At 51.2% G+C, this 22393-nt stretch overlaps 1 protein-coding gene across 1 annotated transcript in view; it reads left to right on the forward strand.

The window, feature by feature from the left end:
• Mroh5 (maestro heat like repeat family member 5) overlaps positions 1-20984 on the forward strand; it is a gene marked incomplete at its 5' end in the record, with an annotated part of 55415 nt that extends 34431 nt beyond the window's left edge. The window contains 15 exons of the mRNA XM_028773272.1: positions 574-709; positions 2045-2118; positions 2220-2369; positions 3065-3219; positions 10396-10558; positions 11525-11691; positions 15777-15938; positions 16345-16459; positions 17308-17451; positions 18782-18958; positions 19470-19625; positions 20087-20209; positions 20359-20461; positions 20588-20662; positions 20884-20984. Coding sequence (XP_028629105.1) covers positions 574-709; positions 2045-2118; positions 2220-2369; positions 3065-3219; positions 10396-10558; positions 11525-11691; positions 15777-15938; positions 16345-16459; positions 17308-17451; positions 18782-18958; positions 19470-19625; positions 20087-20209; positions 20359-20461; positions 20588-20662; positions 20884-20984 — 2001 coding nt within the window. The remainder of the gene's footprint in view (positions 1-573; positions 710-2044; positions 2119-2219; positions 2370-3064; positions 3220-10395; positions 10559-11524; positions 11692-15776; positions 15939-16344; positions 16460-17307; positions 17452-18781; positions 18959-19469; positions 19626-20086; positions 20210-20358; positions 20462-20587; positions 20663-20883) is intronic.
• Between the last annotated feature and the right edge of the window lie 1409 nt (positions 20985-22393).

Raw genomic sequence — 22393 nt, forward strand, 5'->3', positions numbered from 1 at the left:
CTTCCCTAGCTCCACCCTTCCCCAGCTCCACCCCTCCCCAGCTCCTCACCTCTCCCCTCATCTTACTCTGTAGACCAGGCTGGCCTCAAACAGAGATCTGCCTGCCTCTGCCCCCCCCCACCCCAAGTGTGGGGATCAAAGGCTGGCGGCAAGGCAGGCGCCACCACTGCCCTGCAATAAATCTTTTTTTTTTTTTAATGTAACTGTGGTCCACAGAGTGGCTACTTATTTTGTAAATAGTTTTATTGGATCCAAAGCTGAGATCAGAATGACAATTTAGATAGTTTCCTACAAGCTCATTGTCCTAAGACACTTAGGCCCTAAGACCACTCCATTCATCTGGAAGTTCTCTGCATTTGTTTTAAGGTTTTGGGTTTGGTTTTGGTTTACATCACACTACCCCATTATTTTCTTTTGATTACTAAGTTTTGGAGTCAACTCCTTATACCTTGTGTAACCCCAACCCCTACCACACGATGCAAGCGATCCTCCGGTGGAGGCCATTCTGGGATGCGTGAGTAGCCAGCGGGATGCTGTAGGTAAGCCCACATCAACGCCATGCTCTCTACATAGACCAAGGAGAACTTCGTAAGGATCGGGCAGCTGGTGGCCATGCTGGGCATCCTGTGCCAGGACTCTGACAGGACCATCCAGAGCTTCAGTCTAGAAGCTTTGGGCCATCTCTATCAGCTTCTGATGCACCAGAAAGGTGAGGGTTCTCAGCAGTACAGTATACCTGGCCCCTCCCCCACAGCCTGGGCAGATAGATTCATACCAGCACCCCTGAACTCCACCTTTCCTCAAGTCCACCCTCAGCCCAGCCTTGACTCCAGCCATAACCTTCTACTAACACAACCCCCAAACCCAAAAATACCCAGGCCTGATGCCAGTTACTAATGGACCCAGCTGGACTGCTACCCTGTCCCATAACTCCAGCCCACTCTATCCTGTACGCATCCCTGCCTGCCCTGACCAGCCCAAGAAACAACAGAAGTGGTGAGGGAAAGCCCTCGGGACCTGTTCGGGCCTGATGCAGATGAAGCTTCCCTATGGAGCAGTGGAGACCAGAAGGGGTCTCCTCCAATCCTCTGGGGGACGGCATCCAAAGATGACAGCATCTTCCATATGAGCAGCAACCAAGCTCTCAAGGTCAAAGCCTTTAAAGTCTTTTCAGCTGGGCGGGTGCATAGCCAGAGCAGACAGCCACTTCTGTGGGCAGCGATAAACACATTCTTTTCTAAGCTGTTGAGGGAGAGCCAGGCAGGTTGGACAGTGTCTACCTTGTAGGGGAATCTTTGTGGGTTTCCTCGAATCCCTTTCTCAAGTTTTTCCAACCTTCTTCTCTAGAGTATTTTCTCGTTTAAGGTTCTCTCACCCCTTTCACATCAGAGTTTGAATTGTGTTATCCTCAGAAGCCACAGCCTGAGGCTATGATACTGGCAGTTAGCTGGATGGCCCATCTAAAGCAGCACAAGACCTATGAGTTCAGGAAGTCTGTGAGATAGCCAAGCAAGACTTGATCTGATCCCATGGACTCTGGAACTCAGCAGCTCTAGCTGTCCGAGTACTGAGGCTCCGCAGAAGTTTAGTACAGAAACTCTGAGCGCAGCTGGAGGCTCAAAAGGCCCTATATGGGACAGTAGTCCTGGGTTCCACACCAGCCTGGCCCACATATTTCCACCCTATTCCATGGCACCTCTCTAGGGCTAGAGGTCAGACCAGGTGGCCTGGAAGATCCTTCAAAGCTCTGACATTCAATTCTCATTGATTAAAACCCTAATAAGGGAGGGGGGACCGGGAAAGGGGATAACATTTGAAATATAAATATAGAAAATATCCAATTAAAAAAAACTGATAAGGAGTGAGACCTAACCATGGACAGCAAGACTCTGAACGCAGGATAATATGTGGATGACCTGGGGCCAAGATGGGAAGAGGAGGGGATGGATGGAACAAGTATCCAAGAAGAAGCCAACACTGACCGGGGAAAAGAGCCCTGTGCCTGCCCAGTGCTGGGCCTCATACTCTCCCTTTCTGTTCCTAGACATTGGCTGGGGTGGGGAGAGGAGTGTGGAAGGGACTGTGTACTGGGCCCATGTAGAGAGCTTAGAGGAGTGGGTACCCAGAGATTTAGGAAATCTGACAAAGGAAAAGGGTAAAGAGACAGAGGCAGGCAAAGGGTTTGAAGTGATAAGGTAACAGGCTTTCTACTCTCACAGGTGATCATGAAACATCTGGAAATGGCAGAACTGACCGACCTCATCTGGACAGCCATTGATGGCTTGGGTTCTACGAGCTCTTCCCGGGTGCAGGCAGCTGCTGATTTGCTTCTCCTTGTCATCCAGGAGCATGGGGACGGCTTGGCAACTGTGAGGGGTTGGGGCCCCACCCAGGACCAGGGAGGAGAGGGGCAGAGTTGGAGACTAGGCAGGAGGCAGCACCTATGGGCTTTTCTCTGGACCATGATGAACACTGGGATCCCATTGCAGGCAGCAAACAATACCACTGATGGGTGGGTACGAGGGGTAGGTAGGTGGGTGGATGGATGGTTGGATAGATGAGTGGATGAGTGGGTGGATGGGTGGATGGGTGGGTGGATGGGTGGATGAGTGGGTGGGTGGATAGATGGATGGGTGGGTGGATGTATGAATGTATGGATGGATGATGGATGGATGGATGGATGGATGGATGGATGGATAAGTGAATAGATTGGTAGATTCAGGGGTGATTCATAGAGTCACCTGATGACTCCCTGAGGATCATGGGATAAATGTACATTAGTTCAGTGCAGCTTTGAGCCATAGAGAAATGAGGTGACAGGGAACAGTAGAGCATCTAGAGATTGTGGCCTAATGGGGTAATAGGATACAGACAGAGGTGAATGGTCCAGTAGGTGCAGAGAGAGACTCATGAGCCCCATGGGATGAGAAGGGTACCCCAGCGGGAGACAAGAGGTGCCAACTTTTCCAGATGCCTCAGTCTGCTTCTGGTCAGGTGTGCAGAGTAGGTGGGATCAGGTGGGATCCCCGTCAGACACCTCCCACTACTCCCTACCCCTGAGCAGGTTGGTAAAATGGGCCAGGCCATCCACCACCACCTCTGTGCCATCCAAATGCCCCAAGCAAAGGACAGTGCCCTGCGTGTCATCACCCTACTGGCCAGGAACCACATCCCAGAGCTGGTAGCTGCCTTCCTAGACTTTTCCTCGCCCCTGGACAGGTACCTAGCCGTATCCTCCTCACTGACCCCATTACCTACTCTCCATCCTCCCCAGGCCAGGGCCACAGTTTCTGCCTCCTGTCTGCCCATCACAGCCCACGGGAAACCCAGAATGCTTGGTGTGGGAGGGACTCAGCACCTCTGTTCACTTAGGCATGGCCCCTGTCAGCATTCCACATGGAACATTTGCCCCAGCCTCCACAACCCAATCGAAGTGCTCCCTAATTCCAGAGTGCTCCTGCCAGGACCCCAGCAACCACAGAGCCTCAGCATCCATCAGTGTAGCCCCCTCTGCCTTGCCCTGTTCTTCATTCTCTTCTTCCTACTCTTCTCCAAGCCTCCTCAACCCTCTCAGGTAGGCCTGGCTTTTCTCCCATGCCACTGGACCCCTGGAGCTAGACCAGAATTCTCCTTACCCCTCATGATTCCTCCTCCCTAAAATCCCACCTCTGGATCCCACATCCTCAGTCCATGCCACGCGGCACGCATCCACCACACCTGGCCTGAGTCACTCGTCACTTCTTGAGAGCGTAACACCTGCTCAAAGATAAGAGCACTTTCTCCCCTCTCCAGACTAGAACTCCCCACCTCTGTCCCTCACCCAAACTTCTCCTTGAATCTCTTCCTCCTTCCAGGATCCAACAAGCTTCTACCTGGTGGGACCAGCTTACTGCTGTCCTGCCTACTTTCTCACCCTCCTGTCCTTACCCAGTTCCTCCTTCCCAGGTCAGGTTCTACCAGTCAGTCACAGCTCACATACCCAGGTCCTTGCCCTGGGTGCCAACTTTGCTCCACAATGCTCTGAGATCTCTGGGAACCAGTGAGAGAGCTCTCCCAGAGCCTAGAGTCTTCTCCAGGGGGAAATCTCACCTCAGCAGGGAGGTGTCCTGTTTCCATTAGCAACTTCTACTTCCATTGGGTTCAAATTCAAATGTGGCTGTCTGGTCTCTGAACTTCCCTGATCCTTTAAGCTGTTTTTGTGAATGACACCTGGGTCTTCAAGAAAAAAGTACATTCTATCATCTCAATGTGGAGTTTAATATATCCACGAAGTTCACCTCATTAAAAAAAAAAAAAAGGTTTATATTTTTTTTGTGGATGTCAGAGGACAGCTTGTAGACGTCACTTCTTTCCTTCAACATACAAGCCCTGGAGCAAGAGCTAAGCAGGCTTGTGGGCAAGCACCTTTACCTGCTGAGCCATATAGGTGGCCCAGGTTGTACCTAACTTGTAGCTATGTTTCTTGCTCATGTTGCCTGGATGATACTTTTTTTTCTCTCTGTCTTTTGAAATCCAAGTCCTCTGCTAGGTAAGGTACCCCAGACTAATTTTTCCAAGTACCAGGTGCATCTTGTATTATGTTCTCAAGTCTTTTTGTTCTTACTTCTGAGAAGTTTGCTCAGCTATGTTTAGTGTAGTTGGCCTAGGTCTGGCCTCTGTTTTCTCCCACCTCTCCCTTCATGGTCATCTCTACTTCCATTGCTCACCCTCTGATGCTCCTGGCTTTTCCCTAGACCCACTGCCCCTTCCCCTCACTCTCCTGCCTTACCTTGACACCCCTTATTAAACGTCCATTTGATGCTTACCTCACTTGAACACTCTTTAATTTTGTCCACATTTCCAGCCTTTTTATGTGTGTAATACACATGTATGTGTAGGATGTTCGTGTGCACGTGGAAGCCAGAAGTTGCCACACAGTCTTCCTTAGTCTCCACCTTACACGGAAGCAGGGTCTCACAGATGAAACCAGAGCTCACTGATACATGGCTAGTCTGGCTAACTTGCTCTGGGTACCCCATCCCTGCCTTCCAAGTGCTGGAATCACCGATGGGCTGCCACGCCCACCTGGCATTTGTGTAGGTTCTGGGTATCTGAACTCTAGTCTACACACTTGCAAAACACTCTCTTTAAACTACTGAGCCATCTCCCAGGCTTGAAAGTCTGTCTGTCTCTGTGTTTTGAGGCAAGACCTTGCCAGTTTGGCCTTGAACTCAGTGTTTTATACCTGCTATTTCTTCCCTGAGTTCAGTCAGTTCTTTATGGATCATACTGATGATCTATCCTTTCTTGAGCATATTCAAGTGGTTGAGTCTCTAATCACATGCTCATTTTGGAGTGGGTTAGTCCAGTATTCTTTTGTGGTATTAGCACCCATGGGCATCTTCACTTTCTCAGTTACTATTTTCTAGTTTTTGCAGTAACTCTAGAGCTTTCTGTCTTAGTCACTGTCCTATTGCTGTGAAGAGACATCAGGACCAAGGCAACTCTTATAAAAGAAAACATTTAATTGGGGGCTTACCTATGGTTACAGGGGTGTTAGTCAGTTGTCATCATGACAGGGAGCATAATGGTAGGCAACTGTGGCACTGGAGAAGTAGCTGAGAGCTACATTCTGATCCATAGGCCCAGAGAGAGATTGACACTGGGCCTGGCTTGGGCTTTTGAAACCTCAAAGCCTACCCTTAGTTACACACTTCCTCCAACAAGGCCACACCTCCTTATCCTTCTCAAGTAGTGCCACTCCCTGATGACTAAGTATTCAAATCTATGGGCCTATGAAAGCCATTCTTTTGCAAACCACCACCCCTGCCCCACCCCCATTCATTTTGTTTCTATTGTTGGTGCTGTTGGAGGGTTTCTTGGGATTTCGAGTTCAATTGTTCCACCTTCTGTCAGTACAGCAAAGGCCACACCATCTACAAGACTGGGCTTGTGGTAGGCACCAGCACCATATGCCCCCTAATTCTTTGGGCTCCTTTTCTCTTCTTTGACAGGGATGTCTTCTTCTTCCCTCCTTCTCTTTCACCACCAGGTCTCATCCCCTCTTCTTCTTCCTCCCTTTCAACCTTCCTCCTTTTTCTTTCTTTTTCTTCCATCTTTCTTCCTCCTCCTTATTCCCAATGCTATTTGAAGATGGCGTACTGTTTAACTCCCTCTCCAGTGGCTGGTGCTCTGACCTCCCAGAGTTCTCCCTCCTCTGCTGTATTTTAAGACTTCAAGTGGATTCATTCATCTTACTGAAGGTGGTTTTGATCCAGTTTGAGCTTTTCTTTGCCCTGTGTTCACTCTCCAGAAGTTTCTCTTATCTGCCTCTGTCTGTTACAGAATCTTGGGGGGTGGGTGGAGCTTGCCCATTAGAGCTGGTGGGTTTTTTTTTTCTCCCTACTCCCAGTGTTCCCACCAGACTCTGTGATCTCTTTCAAGGGATCTAGAAAGTGCCGATCTCGGGAAACAGCACCTTTTCCAATGCCCAGCAGTTTACGGTTCCATTCACTGCTGAAATTTATGTCTTTCTTCCTCAGTTCCAGGCACTGTCCCCACAATAACATTTACAGCTCCAATGGAGTCTCGTGGCTAAGTTTATCTGGATTTACGTCAGCTCCTTCCAGTCACCTGGGCATAGTCATTTGTGATGGTTTTAAACATAAAAACTCCTGCTGGAACTCCTGCCCCACTGATGCTCAGCATCCGAGTTGTAGTCAGTCGTCTGCATTTTAGCTGATCTGGTGGGTGCTGGTCATCTTACAATGTTCACTGTTAATTCCACGGTTGAGCTTGACTTAACGTGTTCCCATTTCCTTCATTTTTCTATGTGTATGTGTGTACAAAGGTGTGTGTGCATGTTGGTGTGTGCATGGGCACATGTGTGTGGATGGGTGTAAATTTGAAGACCGAGGTTGAAGTCAGGGATCACCTTCAGTGGATCTTCCACCTTATTCATTGAAGCGGAGTCTCTCAATCAAGCTAGGAGCTCACTGACACAGCTGATCTCATTAGCAGATTACTCTGGGGATGCTCTGTCTCAGCCTTTGGAGGCTGGAATTGTGGATGGATAACCACACCCACCTGGCACCTGTGGTTTCTGGGAATCAAAATTCTGGTCCTTGTACTTGCCTGACAAGTGCTTAACCACTGAACCACCTCCCCTACTTCCATTTCGCAGTGAGATTATCCAAATGTCTTGCCTACTTTTCCATTGGCTGTCCCTGCAACGTTAGGAAGATCTTCTCATGAAACAGCTACTTTCTGGTACCCGCCACATCCTTTTGTGAGTAGACGCCAATTCACACTCTGTGCACTGCCTTCCAAGGATCTCTTGTTGGCTGTCAAATTTGCCCTTTCCAGCCCATCCGGAATGATTCCTATGTGCTGCAATAGCCCCAGAATCACTAACTCACCCCTCTCCTCACTCAGTCTCCTCACAAATCAAGCACTTCCTGCCTTCAAAGGGTTCTACATCTCTATCCCGAGGCCAGTGCTCAGAGTTCTAACTGTGTCAGCTCTGTAGCAATTGACCTCGCCAATACAGAACAGCCTCCCCTCTGACTCTCCAAGAATGTCTTCTCTACTCTTGGCCGTTTGCATTTCCATAAAACACTTCGAGTGAAGTGTGCAAGCTGCCTTTCTCCTCCTCAGCTGCTTTCACTTGAGCTCTCAAAAGCACTGCTTGAGGGACCTGAGGGATGTCTCAGTGCTTCTGGGCACTTACTGTTCTTTTAGAGGACCACAGTTTGGCTCCCAGCACCAGTACCGGGTGGCTCAGAACCACCTAAAACCCCAACTCCAAGAGATCTAACACATTCTTGAGGCCTTTCTTGGGCACTCAATGGCATGTACACAGACACAGATATATACGCTCACACACATGCACATTGATGTGGCACTTGAGTCCACACTGCCCAGTACTTAGACTGTTCTAGCCCTAGTCTAGACACACCAGCTCCCTTTGTTGGTGTTGCAACTTTGACTTTTAGTGTTTCCACATCTTTGTTTGAATGTTATATGTATTTACTTATTTATTTTTGTGTGTGTGTGTGTGTGTGTGTGTTGCCTGGGAGTCCAACAGAGGGCATTCCATCACTGAAGCTGGAGTAAATGGGTGGTTGTGAACAGCCCCATGTAGGTGCTAGGAACACATCCCAGGTCCTTTGCAAGAGCAAAGGCTCTTAACTGTGGAGCCATCACTCCAGCACCCAGACCTGTCTGCTGTAGACAGAATGTTACCAAGCTTGTCATAGCCAATCATTGAGTTTGGTTGGAGTACATGTTCTATTTGCATGAACTATAACTGTTAATGGGTTCGGTTGACTTTGCTATCTTGACTCTTTCCCAATGAGAAAAGAACCTTCAAAGTCCCCATGGGATCTGACATGGGCCTGTGTTCATGCTTAGACTCTCCCCTCGGTATTACACCTTCCAAGTTCCTCTGTACTAAAACACGTGTCATAACTTTGTTCTAGCTGGGCAGTGTTCTGCTGTGTGTACTCTGTGGTGTGTGTGTGTGTGTGTGTGTGTGTGTGTGTGTGTGTATCTGAGCCACATTCTACCCATCAGCTTACCTGCTGATGGACATCTAGGTGGTGCACACCTTTTTTCTGCATGCATAATCTGATGTCAGCATTGGCATATGTGAATTCTGCCCTCTACATCCACAGCTCCCACACCCATGGAGTCGGAAGAGTCATCCAGAAACACTATGCCCATACTGACGCCTCACGGGCTCATCATTACTAAGTGAGGCAGCTTAAAGCCCACTCGCATGGAATCTGCCTTGTATTGGGTAGTCCATATAATGAGGACAGGGTTAAAGGACACCGGGGAAAGGGTATGTGTAGGGTACATGCAAAAGAGTGCACCATGTTACACAAGGAGCTTGTGCAGGGTTAGTTTTGGTTTGGATTGGATCTTTGACACAAGGTCTCACTATAGCCTAGACAGGTCTAGAACTTAACGGTATCCCAGGTTATACTCAAACCTTTGCAATCCTCCTGTATCAGCCTCTGAAGTTCTGGAATGACAGACATAGGCCACCATGCCCAGCTAGGGCATCCACAGATTTTCATACCCAAGGGTAACTCTGAAACCAGCCCCCTGCTGATACCATGAGACAACTACATATGTTTGCTCCTCTCTCTAGTTTTGTGGAGGCAGGGGTGTGTGCACTTAGTGAAAGTTCAAGGCCGCATTGGCCACATCTCACCTAACCCTGCCAAGAACTGCCGTGACTTCCCAAAACAGTTCTGCCTCTTTCCACTCCATCAAGTGTGGCGTATGGATTCCAGTCTCTACACATCCTCCTCATGGCTTGTGCTGGTCATGCCTTGGACCATGCTTTCACAGTGGATGTAAAGCAGCATGCACTAGTTCCCACTGGAGTCCATGTCTTCCACGTGTTTTCTCCGTGGCCATGCATTGCTCCCTTTTGAGAAGTGTCTATTCAGTTCTGTCTGTTTGTGGGTTCTGGCTGTCTCCTTTCTCCTTTTCTTGCTGGTCCCATCCTCTCAAGCCCGCTTCCATGTATCTTTCCCACTGCAGCTGAGATAAAACTGCTCATAGCGACAATATCACATTGCTGCGACCATCCCCATCTTGGATAGCGGTTGGCCATCAGGCTCTCATCCAGCCTATGCTCATCCCATTGGCTCCTAGGTTTCTCCACCTCCACTTTATTCTTGCCCTCCACACACACACTTAGCACCCAACATATTCGTGTTGCCCACTAGGCTGTCACTCCTAAAACATCAAGGATTTTTGTAATTCTGCATGTCTTGCTCCCCTGAAAGAAGTTGCTTTCAAAGGCTGGTGCCTAACACAAGCAAAGGTGTGGTGTGGGGCTGGGGGAGGGACAGAAGCCCCAGTGAGCAGACTGAAAGTCTTACCCTCCAGGGTCTCAGGCTCAGGGAGGACTAGCTCACTCTGGCCTCTTGTTGCAGCCATCCTGTGATCGCACTGTAGAAGACTCCTGGTATTCTCTCTGCATAACTAACAAGTGTCAGCTAGGACTGGGGTTGTTTCCACAGGGCTTTAAGGGTGCCCACCCTTGAGTCTGCCTTGACATTTTGGAGGCCACTCAACTTCCTGGTCTTGCCCCATAAAGCCCCTTCCACCCAACATTCCACCCCAAAGAACACCAGGGCAAGGCAGAGAACATCTTAGTTGCTTCTCAAGACAGCCCTTATGGGCCCTCCCTGCCCTGAGCCTCAGGGCCAGTGCCCACATACTGGCAGGGCTGTGATCTGAGCATGCCTCTCTCTGTAGACCTCAACATCTACCTCCCTGCAAAGTAAACACAAGGTCACCCTGCCCTTCACTGGTGCCCTAGGCAAAGAGCCCACTAACCAAGTCAAGCAGACTTGGGCTATAGCATGGCACTTACAGTACCCCCTCTATCCACAGCAACGCCTTTCGCCTGTGGAGGGCCCTGGGAGCTGAACAGCCTGCAAGCTACCTGATTCTGACTGTGCTGCTGGCTTGGCTGCAGAAGAGGCCTCTGCCCCCTAGTGTCAGCGGCGACAGCAGCTCCTGTCCCAAGGAGAAGCCCTACTTTCGTTCACTGGCTGTGAGTCTCTGACTCCATCCCTGACAGGCAACTGTGTGAGAACACAGATCAGTGTGCCAGACTTCAGGGAAGCAGACTGATACCCAGTCCACTCCCTATCTGGGAGAAAAGGGCATAGGGCAACCCAGCCCATACACTGCCCTCACTCACAGTCCTTGTCCCCAGGCTCAGTTCCCAGTGACCTGGCTCAGGACACTGAGCCCTCAGCAAGTAAGTCAGGAGGGTCTGTCCATAGGACTGCCAAGGAGACTAAATGAGGTGACCTTGGAGGGGAGGGGCCTTTGGCAATGTACAAACAGAAGCCTAGAGCTTGGGGCTCAAAGCCATGCCCCATATTGGCATCAGAGACTCTGGAGGAGCCATACTGTTGACAACAACCCTGTCCCTGGAGGATCGTCTCTCCAGTTTTCTCTATCAGCCCACACATGACTTTCACATCCTAGACAGAGCACCTGCTTACTACGGGGGCCATGTCTACACCTGTCTTCTCTGGCTAGACTCTTGCAAGGCAATAGCTATGCCAAACTCCATGTAGAATTTTCTCAGAGTCCTGATCCTAAAATGATAGCCCAGAACATACAGCTGCCTCCCCACACCTAAATCCTCCCTAGACAGACATCAACTTACAGACTGAGACTGCAGGAGATGCTTAGGCTGATGTACAAGCTGGGGAATCGTGGGTTGGGAAAGTATGTCTGGCCACAGAACATCAGCTAAAGAGCACAGGCCAGGGAGCACCATTTGAGCAGCACCATCTGGGGAGCACCATTTGGGGAACAGCAGGTCCAGAGCCTCTAGTGGAGACTGCACAGGTGGCATAAGCCGGCACAGGTCAAGGGACACTGCCTGCACACTTAGATTTGGTTCTTGAGCCATCAGAATGGAGAGGGAAGGGAGGTGATAGTGGGTTTGACTAAGCATCGTGGGCCTGAATCCCAGCACTTCACATTCGTACTCACCCAACAGGCCATGAACACAATTCACGAACTACAGTTTGCGCGAGAGTTCAAGAAAGCTGTGCAGGATATCTTTCCCCAGCTGTTCCTGGCCCATCTGGCCCAAATGCACTATGTCCTGGAGCTGAACCAACCCACAGAGTCTGAGCAGGAGGCAGACATGCCAAGCCCTCAAAGGTGAGCCCAAGGCCTCCTAGGCAGCTAACTGCCTGGCCTTACACACGCCAATAGGGATGCTCAGGACGAAGTTAGCTTCCTGCCCAAGAATCAAGTGTGTGCACCCACACACAGAGGAACTTAGCAGAGTATCGTGACTAAGATCAGGAGTCAGAAGTCAGAAGTCAGAGGGCCTGCAGACTTGCTCATCAGTACTCGCTTAGCTTTGCAGCCCCAGGATGTGTTGGTAGTCTGTAGCTTGAAGCTGCATGACTTTAATCTATTTCCGCCATCCCATAAACTGTCCTCTGCTTGTGCCTAAATGTCTACTTTTTTCCAGACAGGTTTTTTCTGTGTAGCCCTGGCTGTCCTGGAACTCGATCTTTAGACCAGTCTGGCCTCAAACTCATAGAGATCTATCTGCCTCTGCCTCTGCCTCTGCCTCCTGAGTGTTAGAATTAAAGGCGTGTGCCACCACTGCCCGGCTAATGCCCACTTCTAATAAGGACACCAACCACTGAGTTCAGGCCACATTAATAATTTAATCTCCACCACATGGTTAGTTTAAAAGGACAATGTCTTAGAGTTTCTATTGCTACAACAAAAACACTATGACAACAACAACAAAAAAAAGCAAGTTGGGGAGGAAAGGGTTAATTTGGCTTACACTTTCAGATCCATAGTCCATGACTGGAGGAGGTCAGGATGCGAACTCAAGCAGGGCTGAAACCTAGAGCCCAGAGCTGATGCAGAGACCATGGAGGAGTACTGCTTACTGGCTTGCTTCTCCTGGCTTGTTCAGTCTGTTTTCTTGGAGAACTCAGGACTACCAGCTCAGGGATGGCACCACCCACAATGGGCTGGGCCCTCCCACCCTTGATCACTAATTGAGAAAATGCCTTACAGCTGGATCTCATGGAGGCATTTCCTTTCTTTCTGATGACTCTGGCTTGTGTCACGTTGACACTCAAAACCAACCAGTATGGGCAATTATCTCATAACCGTCATGATCCCAAATGCTACCTGTGGCTAGGATAGCAGCCAGCACAAACTGTCCCAAAGACAGGTGTGTGTCTGCTTTCTTTGTCCCCCTAGAAGGGTACCAGGCTACACAGATATGTATCAAGCAAGGGCCCCTAAACACAGCTACCCACAGTTATGACAGAGAACATCCATTTCCTTTTTTCTTTCTTTTTGTTTTTGTTTGTTTGTTTGTTTCAAGACAGGATTTCTCTGTGTAGCCCTGACTATTCTAGATCTCCCTCTGTAGACCAGGCTGGCCTTGAACTCAGAGATCCACCTGCCTCCGCCTCCTGAGTGCTGGGATTAAAGGTGCGTGCCACCACTGGCCATCAGGGCACCTGTCCTTGATCCATGTGCTCTTTGCAATGAGTCCAGGACATAGCCCTCCCTCCCTACTGCATACACATGGACTAGCCAAGGCTCAGGGTGGCTCTGATGCCTCTCTAGCCAAGAGACAGTGAGCTGGACCACAGATAACCACCCCTTACTCACTATAGCAAATGTTGTGGCTACCTGAGTGGGTGTAGCTTGTCTCTGAAATGTCATGGACAGTAATAATGGCCCACTCCTCAGCCCACCTGAGCAGGATTTCAAGGGCATTCCATCCTGCCACTGTAGGCTTCCCTTGGGCTTCCCTTAGAGCCTGGTCCTATTTCCCAAAATCCAATACGCAAGTCTTTAAAACCCACCGGGGCTCACTCTTTTCATTTGTCTCTGTGACGATGTGCTTTGTGCAATTTGTCAGTTTTAACAGCTCTCCCTGAGGCATGTCACAGAAGAAAAAAAATGTCACTTTCTACATTGCCTCTGAATTCCAGTGTGCGCAAAATCTCTTTTTTATTCACATCAACCATGCAAAATACATGAATCTTCCTTAATAAGCTAAGAAAACATTCTCCTCCCAGAGCAAGCTGGGGAGGGTTGCAAAGATGGCTGCTTTCTCCTTTCTGTTCCCCCTCTCTACTCTCCCCCCAACATCTGGTGCCCTCAGAACTCTGACACCTGAGAGTCCACGGTCACCCCTATGAACAGCAGCGCCTACCTCAGCCCCTACCCCACCACGCACCCGGCCCTCAACATCTAGCAACTGATATCTCTGCTCCTTTGCTGGCTTGCTGTCTCTGCCCTATGGACAGAAGGTTCTAGAAGGCAGGAATGTCTGTTTCCACATCCCAGGAAAGTCCTGCCCTCCTCTGCTCATGGGTGGCTTTCCCTGTAGATGGAAAGCCCCAGGTGTATCCTTCTCTACCTCAGCTCCCTGTTTTCAATGGCCATCCTGCACACAGGTCCGAGGGTTAGTTCAAGCAGCCCTGAAACATACTCTGAGGAGAGTCCATGAGCTCTGATTTGCCCAGATTTACACATATACCCATCCCTGAACCAATGGAAACATTCAAGGCTCTGATTGACTAGGTATGGCTCCCATGTCTACCTCAAGCTGAACAAGACTTAGGTCTCTCACCCCAGAGGAAAGCAGCCTGGCTGGGACCAACCAGAGGGGCCCAGCCATAAGCAGGCCACCCAGCAAGCACAGTAACAGGGGTTACAGTGGGAAGTTGGAGAAACTGGTTGGCATTCTTTCAGTCTCAAAGAGTAGGAGGCATCAGTGAGATATACCACAGTCTAGGACCTGATACCTTGTGCCAGGTTGACTGGCAGTGTGGAGAGGAAAAAAGGGGGTGCTGAAGAGAGGATCTATGAACCCACTGGTGAGTGTATCAGTGGCTGTAGCTGCTCCTCAGGGTAAATGGCCCAGAACACTGGGTGGCAAAGGAGATGAGCCTGGACACTGGAGGCTCCTGATGTTCTGTTCAGCTGAGATAGGCCCCCATACTCGGAGAAGGGCTTTGGGTGGAGTGTGCCTTTGACAGGTGTGGGACTGCCCTGACTCACAAATACTCGTGCTCTGGACACTTCCCAGAGCACCCAGGCTGTTTTTCAGCAGTGTCCATCCCCTGCCTCTCAGAAGACTTCCCACTTACTCACTCCCCTACTCATGAGACATGTCATTTCTCTGTTTCCGACTCTCTCTCATCCTCGGTGTTGACCTTTGCCCTGCCAAGCCAAGGGCCAGAGACTAGTGATAGAAGAAGAGAAGCAGGTGTGTGGGCACACTTACCTCAGCACTCAGCTCCACACCTGAACCACCTGTTTCGAGGCTAGCCTCATAGAAAGAGCTTGAGGCTAGCCTAAGGTACATCACAAGATATTGTCTTTAAATGGAAAAAAAAAAAATAAAAGGAAAATGGAGAAGAAAGAAATCCCAGGGTGCTTGGTAACAGTGTGAGGAGATCACGCCATTAAGGGAGAAGAGCGGGAATGACAGTCAAGGAGCCAGAGCACCCTGGGCTCCGTGAACCTGCATTTCCCAGCTTCCTGTTTGTAATCAGTAGACACTAGACACTGAGACCCCTCACAGGTTCCCTGCAACTGGTCAGAAGAGCCTCAGACTCTACCTGCTCCAAAAGTGTGATTGGTCTTCCACTGTGGCTGCTTGCATGAGAATGGCCCCCATAGCACTCAGACATTTTTAATGCTTGGTCCCTAGTTGGTAGAACTGTTTAGGAAAGTTTAAGAGGTGTGGCCTTGTTGGAGGAGGTGTGTCACTGTGGTTGGGTTTTGAGGTTTCATAATCACAAGCTCCTCCCAGTTAGTGCGCGCTCTCTCTCTCTCTCTCTCTCTCTCTCTCCCTCCCTCCCTCCCTCCCTCCCTCCCTTCCTCCCTCTCTCTCTCTCTCTCTCTCTCTGTCTCTCTCTCTCTGTCTGCCTCATGCTTGCAGATCAGATGTAAGCTCCTCAGCTACTGCTCCAACACCATGTCTGCCTGGCTACCGCCATGCTGCCTGTCATGCTGGCCATAGACTACTGACTCTCTGAACTCGAGAGCCCCCTGATTAAATGCTTTCTTTAATAAGCAAGTCCTAGTGATAACTGCACTCTGCTGTGTCCTTGGGCTGGCACAGCCCTCCTCACCCTGGGCCTTAGCAGGAGGCAGGCTCCAGAGCTGGGAGAGCCAGACCCCTGCCCCCATCCCATCCCAATAGCAAGAGATGGCTCAGGTGGCATTTGCAGCTCTGGACAGAGCCTGGCCTCTCTGCTTGGCTGCAGCACATCACTGGAGGCACTGAAGAGCCTGCTGTCCACCACAGGACACTGGCATGACTTTGCTCACCTGGAACTGCAGAGTGCGTGGGAATACTTCACCTCCATCCACACCTATCCACAGGCCGTGGGACTCCTTGCCAGGTACTAGTGGGGCAAGGGAAGGGGAGGCTGGGCATATGGACCACAGTGATTCATACCATTGAGCTTTCTGGATCATTGGAGGCCACTGAGGGCAGCCTAAAGGTAGCATCCCGTGGACTTCCCTGTGTGCTTACAGCACTCTGGAACACAAGAGGTACACACCACACACCAGCTGCAGACTCCTTCCCCAAGATCCACCCTGTCCTGGGACCTCAGGAACAAGGGCTAGCTGTTCCTCCTCTCCCTTCCCCATGCATAGCCCAGGCCTGGCACATGGGAGAGGAACACACAGACATATGCCTAATCTAGCATATGGGGATATACCTGGCTGTCCAACCTAGCCAGTCCGGGAGGTGGTAAAAGGTATACTCGTGGGCGGTAACCACAAACCAGGCCCTGCCCACAGGGCCATGGTGCAGAATCACTGCACACAGATCAAAGCCGTTCTTGGCTACTTGCTACCCAACCTGCAAAGCCAGCAGGAGCGAGAAAGGAAGACAGCCATCCTGCTCCTCATTGAGGTAGGACAGGGAGGGGGCAAGGGTCCCATGTAGCCTAGGTCCCACCATCCACCCGCCTCAACCCCAGACAAGATGGCCCACCTGACTCACCCTGTGGAGACAACTGCCCAGACTGACCCCTTCCAATCTGCAGGGGCTTCTGGGGCCTCTTAGCCTATAGCCTGGGTCCTGTCTCTCCACCCTTCCCCACCCACAATGGCCCAAGCAGAGTTAATGAGCCCTGGGTACGGACTCCTCAGATCATATTCAGGTGTGGCATTATTCTGCTCACATATAACTCAGGCCCCAGCCACTCCCATCCTAGAACCTTGAGCTATGAGGGTTTTGGTTCAGCAAGAGCTAGGATGTGACCACTTGACTACCAAAGGCTCCAGCCAAGGCAGAACTTTGAAGGGAGAGGTCACTTCTGTATCTGGTACCAGCTGCCTGGGTCTAAGCCAAGGGGTCTTATGCTTCCTCTTCCTCCTCCCCTTCCCCCTCCTCCCCTTCTTCCCCCTCCTCCTCCCCTTCTTCCTCCTTCTCCTTCTTCTCCTCCTCCACCAGAAAGATTTGTGAGCTGCTCTTTCTGGGGCCCTGTTTTCATATGTTCCATGAGCCTACCGAGGGTGTAAGTTGGCTCCAGACTAGCTAAATAACCTCTCTAGGTCCCAGTTTTGTCAGCCATACCTAGAAGGGCTTGGCCATTGAAAAGTTTCAGATGCTTCTTTTAACCCTAGTAGCCTGGGGATACTAGCCAATCATCCTCCCCCAAGCCCTGTACAGGCCTAAGCCTCAGAGCCCCAACAAAGACATAGGCTAACCAAGAGAAGGTGCCAAGCCTGAGCCACCTTGCTCTCCGGGGCCCCCAGTTCCTCTATAGCCCTGCCCTGTTGGAGGTACTTTCTAAACAGGCTGCCCTGACTGTACTGGCTCAAAGCCTCGAGGACCCCAGCTCTGAAATCCGTGTGGCCAGCCTGCAGGGCCTTGGAAACATACTCTTCCACCCGGAGAAGGTGAGAGCCAGAGGGACATGTAGCCCCAAGCATCAGGGATGGGCAAGGCCCAGTGGGTTGGGAGCCTAGCTCTGTCACTTGGGACATTGACTTTCCCTCTCTGGGTCTCAGCTCCCTCCTCTTCAGAAATGGACATATTTTAGGGGAGGACACTCCTGTTTTCCAGGAGCATGTCTCCTTACCATGAGAAGGGACAAACTCTCCTGCACAACTCCAGAGGCCCACCGAGGAGCCAGGCAGACATCACCTTTCACCCTGCATGGAGAGGGTCCCTTTAAGAATCACATGCCCCTTATCCCTCAGTCTTCTGTCCCCAACTAAGAGCCCTGTGCTCTAACCATAGCAAACCATACTCCATATGGACAGTTTGGGGCAAGAAAGATTGCAATGGTGCCTTTGGAGGAACTGCTCCTCCTTCATTCTGCATCCCCCCACCACAGTTCAGGCCCTAGGGTTCCTGACACTTCCCTCACTGCAGGCGCCCTGTAATGAGCAAGACCTGAGGCCCTGAATAACCCCCTTCCTAGACTTTAGTGAGAAGGCTTGTTTAGTACTCAGCATTCACATCTGTGAAATAGGATGGAAATTGAACCTGCTTTGTGTCACAGGCAGGTCATGAGACCAGTGGTGGCCATGGTCAGCCCTCAAACCACTGCCATCAGCCATCACAAGCAGCAGCAAGGCCAGGACACTACGGGCTAGTCAGTGAACTCCATCTGATACAGAGACTGAGATAGGTGCCAGTGTTCTTATCAGTAGAGAAGTGTCCACTCATCGACCCTAGGGAGTGGCAGTTACGCAGAGAAAACGTGATCGTGGAGATGCCACAGAACTAAACTTGGCATGAGGCCCCAAAACATCCTTGACCATCATCAGCCTGCTTCACTCCAATGCCATTAGACTTAGAGGTCTGCACATGGTTAAGGCAAGGCCGACCATTAGAGTGACCATGGTCAGCAAAGCCCTTTGCACTGCATGTAGCACAGAGAGTGCTTAATGATGGGGCGGGAAGGAGGCAATGTAGCATTCACTCATCAACCTGTTACCCACCCACCTATCCGCCTGCTTGTCCATCCATCCATCCGTCCATCCATCCATCCATCCATCCATCCATCCATGCATATATACATGCATACATACATCTGTCTATGTATGGAGTCGTCCCTCCATCTTCCACCTACCCATCTATTCACTAACCCCATCCAACCGGAGTAGATCCCAGACTCAAGGGCAAAACAGGGGCAGAGGCTCAGGTCAGGTACCCCAGGTGAAGCCAGGTGAAGGGGGCAGACCTGTGCCTTCCACTCACCACCCACTACCTTCCCCATAGGAAAGCCTGCTCCAGGGTCAGCTGCCAGCCTTCCTCAATGGCTTCTTCCAGAAGAACAAAGCAGTGGTAGTAGGCATTATGGGCATCGTCTCGGATGTACTGCACCGCCTGGGCACGCAGGGCGCAGGTGCACAGAGTCTCAGCATCGCTATCAACACCCGCTACTACTTTGATGATGTAAGAATAAAGCCAGGCATGGCTGGGTGTACATCCCTAGGCCCTCTCTGCACCTCTCTTGGGCCCCAGGACCCCTTCTGCCTTCTCACTGCACCTGGACACTGAACCCAAGGCAGCTGCCAAGCTGCGACTCACAGGGATACCAGATCTAGCCAGGTGTCTACCAGGCAGTGCTCAGCCCTCTTTGTGGCTGAAGAGTGCCAAGTCATGCTTGTCCACTCTGGGTCCTGGCCTACTACTCAGACAGGTGTCCAAAATGACTATCCCCCCCCCCCCAACTAGGATATGGGAAATACGTCACCCAGCTACCTTCATGGTCAGGGTGACAGTGGGCACCATAGGACAGGGTAATTCCATGTGAGGATGACCTGAGGCCTTGTCTGAGAGAAAGCCTGAGTCCAGGGGAGGAGAACCAACCTGGGTCCCTGAGCCAGACTAAAGGAGTCTGAGGAAACAGGGAGGCTCCAGGCTGGGAAGCACTAGAACCTATCTAAGTTCCTGCATGTCATAGGAACAGGACAAAGTTCGAGCAGCAGCTATGGCATTGTTTGGGGACCTGGTGGCAACGGTGGCAGACAAGGAGCTGAACGGCCTGCGGGCCCAAGTATGCCAGAGTATGGTGCCTTTGCTCCTGCACCTGAAGGACCAGTGTCCAGCTGTTGTCACGGTCAGTGCCAACCTGCAAGCCTTTCATCTTGGCAAAGGGACAGGGCAGCCAGGTCAGGCCACTCGCAGGGCTCCCCAGATCACCGTCCCCTCCCACACACTGCCATAGTCAGCCAACCACATCTGTGGGTCTACCGGCTACAGAAGAGCGTGGTGGGATCCAGGCAAACAGTATGCCTGCTGATACATGGATACAGCCTGCCTTACAGTGCTCCACTCTCTGGAGTCCCTGACATCAGAGGAGGGGACAATAGCAGCCAGCTCCCCAACAGGCTCAGAGAGAGCTGGGTTACCCCCTTGTCTTCCACAGGGCACTGTGACCCTAGGGTGGGAACAGTTCCCCAGACACCAGCACAGGAGGCTGCTGAGCTGATAATTACAGCTGTAGTCTCAGGAAGTGGGGACCCCGGGGCTCAGTCACACACGGGCAGTGGGTGACCCCTCCTATGGCTGTCTCCGCAGCAGGCCAAGTTCACATTCTACCGCTGTGCTGTGCTGCTCCGTTGGCAGCCACGGTACACGCTGTTCTGCACTCTAGCCTGGGAAACCGGCCTCAGCGCCCGCCACTTCCTCTGGACCTGCCTGGTGAGGGACCAGGGTGCAGGGTCAGTAGTGGGGACCTGAGGTAGCTGCACCCCCATGGACTCTCCTTCCCAGGGAAGTGAGGCTGGAAGGGTAATGGTCAACAGTCCCTGAGACCCATGGCAGTGACAGATGAGCTCTCCTCTGGCCAGATGACCCACAGCCAGGAGGAGTTCGGCATCCACCTGTCACAGGCCATCAACTACCTGCACAGCCGTCACCGCCACATCAAGACCTGGGCAGCTTTTTTTATAGGTGGGCAGCAGGGGCCAGGCTTGGAGTCCTTGTTTTACCCAGCCTACCCCCTCAAGGGTGGGAAGGAGGGCCTGGGACTGAGCAGCCGTCATACAACAGTCATGTCTCTCCCTCCATCTTGTTCAGGGTACACGACCTGCAACCAACCCCAGGCCGTGTCACAGATCATAAGCGACAGGGACATTAAGCTGTTATTCTCTAGTAAGTTGCCCACACCTCAGACCTGTCTCCAGACCTCCCAGCTTCCTGCAGCATGCCAGTCTCAGACAGTGGCACAGAACCCCCACCCCACCAAGGCACTCCATGCTGGTCCATGGATAGAAAGAACTCTCTTGGCCTCCTAGCCAGATGGAACTGGAGTTGGGAGCAGAGGGTCATTTCCAAGCCAGGGTCACCTCTGACTTGTCTTTTCTCTCCTGAAGCTTTTAAAGACCTCAAAAAGGACCCAGAACCTGGCATCCGGGAATTTGCCAGCAGACAGCTCTCATTCTTTTGCAAGATGTCAGCCAGATCCAGGAAGTGACTTTGAGCCATCCTCCCCTCCTCTACCCCCAGAACAGGCCTGCCCCTACCCTGTCCAGAGAGCTTGGTTGTATAACAGTTTTTCATTTGAAAAAAAAAATCTAGATTTAAAAAAAAAAACAAATCAAAAAAAAAAAAGTGTAATCACTGTCAATTTCATGCCTCCACCTGTGAGCCCTCTGCTGTGGCCAAGCCAAGCCCTTAGAAGATACTGACAAGACTCCAGGACACAGTGACAGACAAGGAGAGGCAGGCCAGAGACAAACTGGAAGCTCTGTGGTAGACTCTGCTAATGACAGCTCAGGGGTGGCATCAACTCCACATGACCAGAGCCCAGGCCATCTTGGCAACAGCTGAGCAGGCCATCCAGTAGGAGCGGGGCCTGAGAGGAGTCTCCAGAGTCCCGAGGTGAGAGTTCTCAATGGTGCTGTGGAGCCTGCAGAAGTGAACACATTACAGCAGGCCTCTCTCCTCAGTGCAGTTTTCCTCCAGCAGAGCCCACCAGCCAGCCCCAGACAAAGCCCGGGGGTGGGCCTCTTAAATTTGCAAGAGTCTAGAAGAGGGTACCTAACTCCCTGAGAGCCCCTCATCCCTTCTCACACAGAGCCTCTCCCCTCAGCCTCAGTCCCTATTGAAGGAATGCAGACAGGCTCTGTGGGCACAGAGCTTAGAGAATCCCATCACAGCCAGCCATTCACAGGACCCAGTAGACCAGACAGCTCCACCAAGGGACCCTCTAGCTAGCTCCTCGACTCTGGGCTCTGAACTTGACACCCAAGAGAGCCTCGATAGGCCATCCCTTGGGCCTTACGAAGTCTCTGCTAGGTAGACCCTGCACGCCCTCAGTTGGGTGCATCCCCAATACGACGTCTCTCCCAGTCACTAGGCTATGTGCTTCTTGGGATAGTGACATCGTGCTTGGACAGCAGGGGCTGGTGAGATGGCTCAGTGGTTAGGAACACTAGCTGCCCCTCTAGAGGTCCGGAGTTTAATTCCAAGCAACCACATGGTGGCTCAAGATCATCTAAAGGGGATGTGATGCCCTCTTCTGGCATGTGGGTGTACATGCAGCAGAACACTCATACATCAAATAAATAATAAAAAAAAATTTTAAAGATAAAAAAAGCTTGGCAGACTGATAAAAACAAAAACCAGTGACTTTCTGTAACTATCCCACAGGGTAGTGAGTTTCCAGCACACAAGGTCACCACTATTGAGTTTGGATAAGGAACTCCCCCAAAGGGCTGCACCTTGCCATGGCCTGCCTTACATGGACGGGCAGGAACAGGGATTGCTGGGAGTCTATGTGGGACCTAGTCCAGAGGTGGAACTTGAGGGAAAGAGCGGAGCGGGTAGCAAGCATCAATGAGAGGCACCCTGGGTCTGTTCTGAGCACAGAAGGGACTGGGT

The sequence above is a fragment of the Grammomys surdaster genome, unplaced genomic scaffold, assembly GCF_004785775.1.
Source record: "Grammomys surdaster isolate TR1022 unplaced genomic scaffold, NIH_TR_1.0 224, whole genome shotgun sequence".
Taxonomy (NCBI): Eukaryota; Metazoa; Chordata; class Mammalia; order Rodentia; family Muridae; genus Grammomys; species Grammomys surdaster.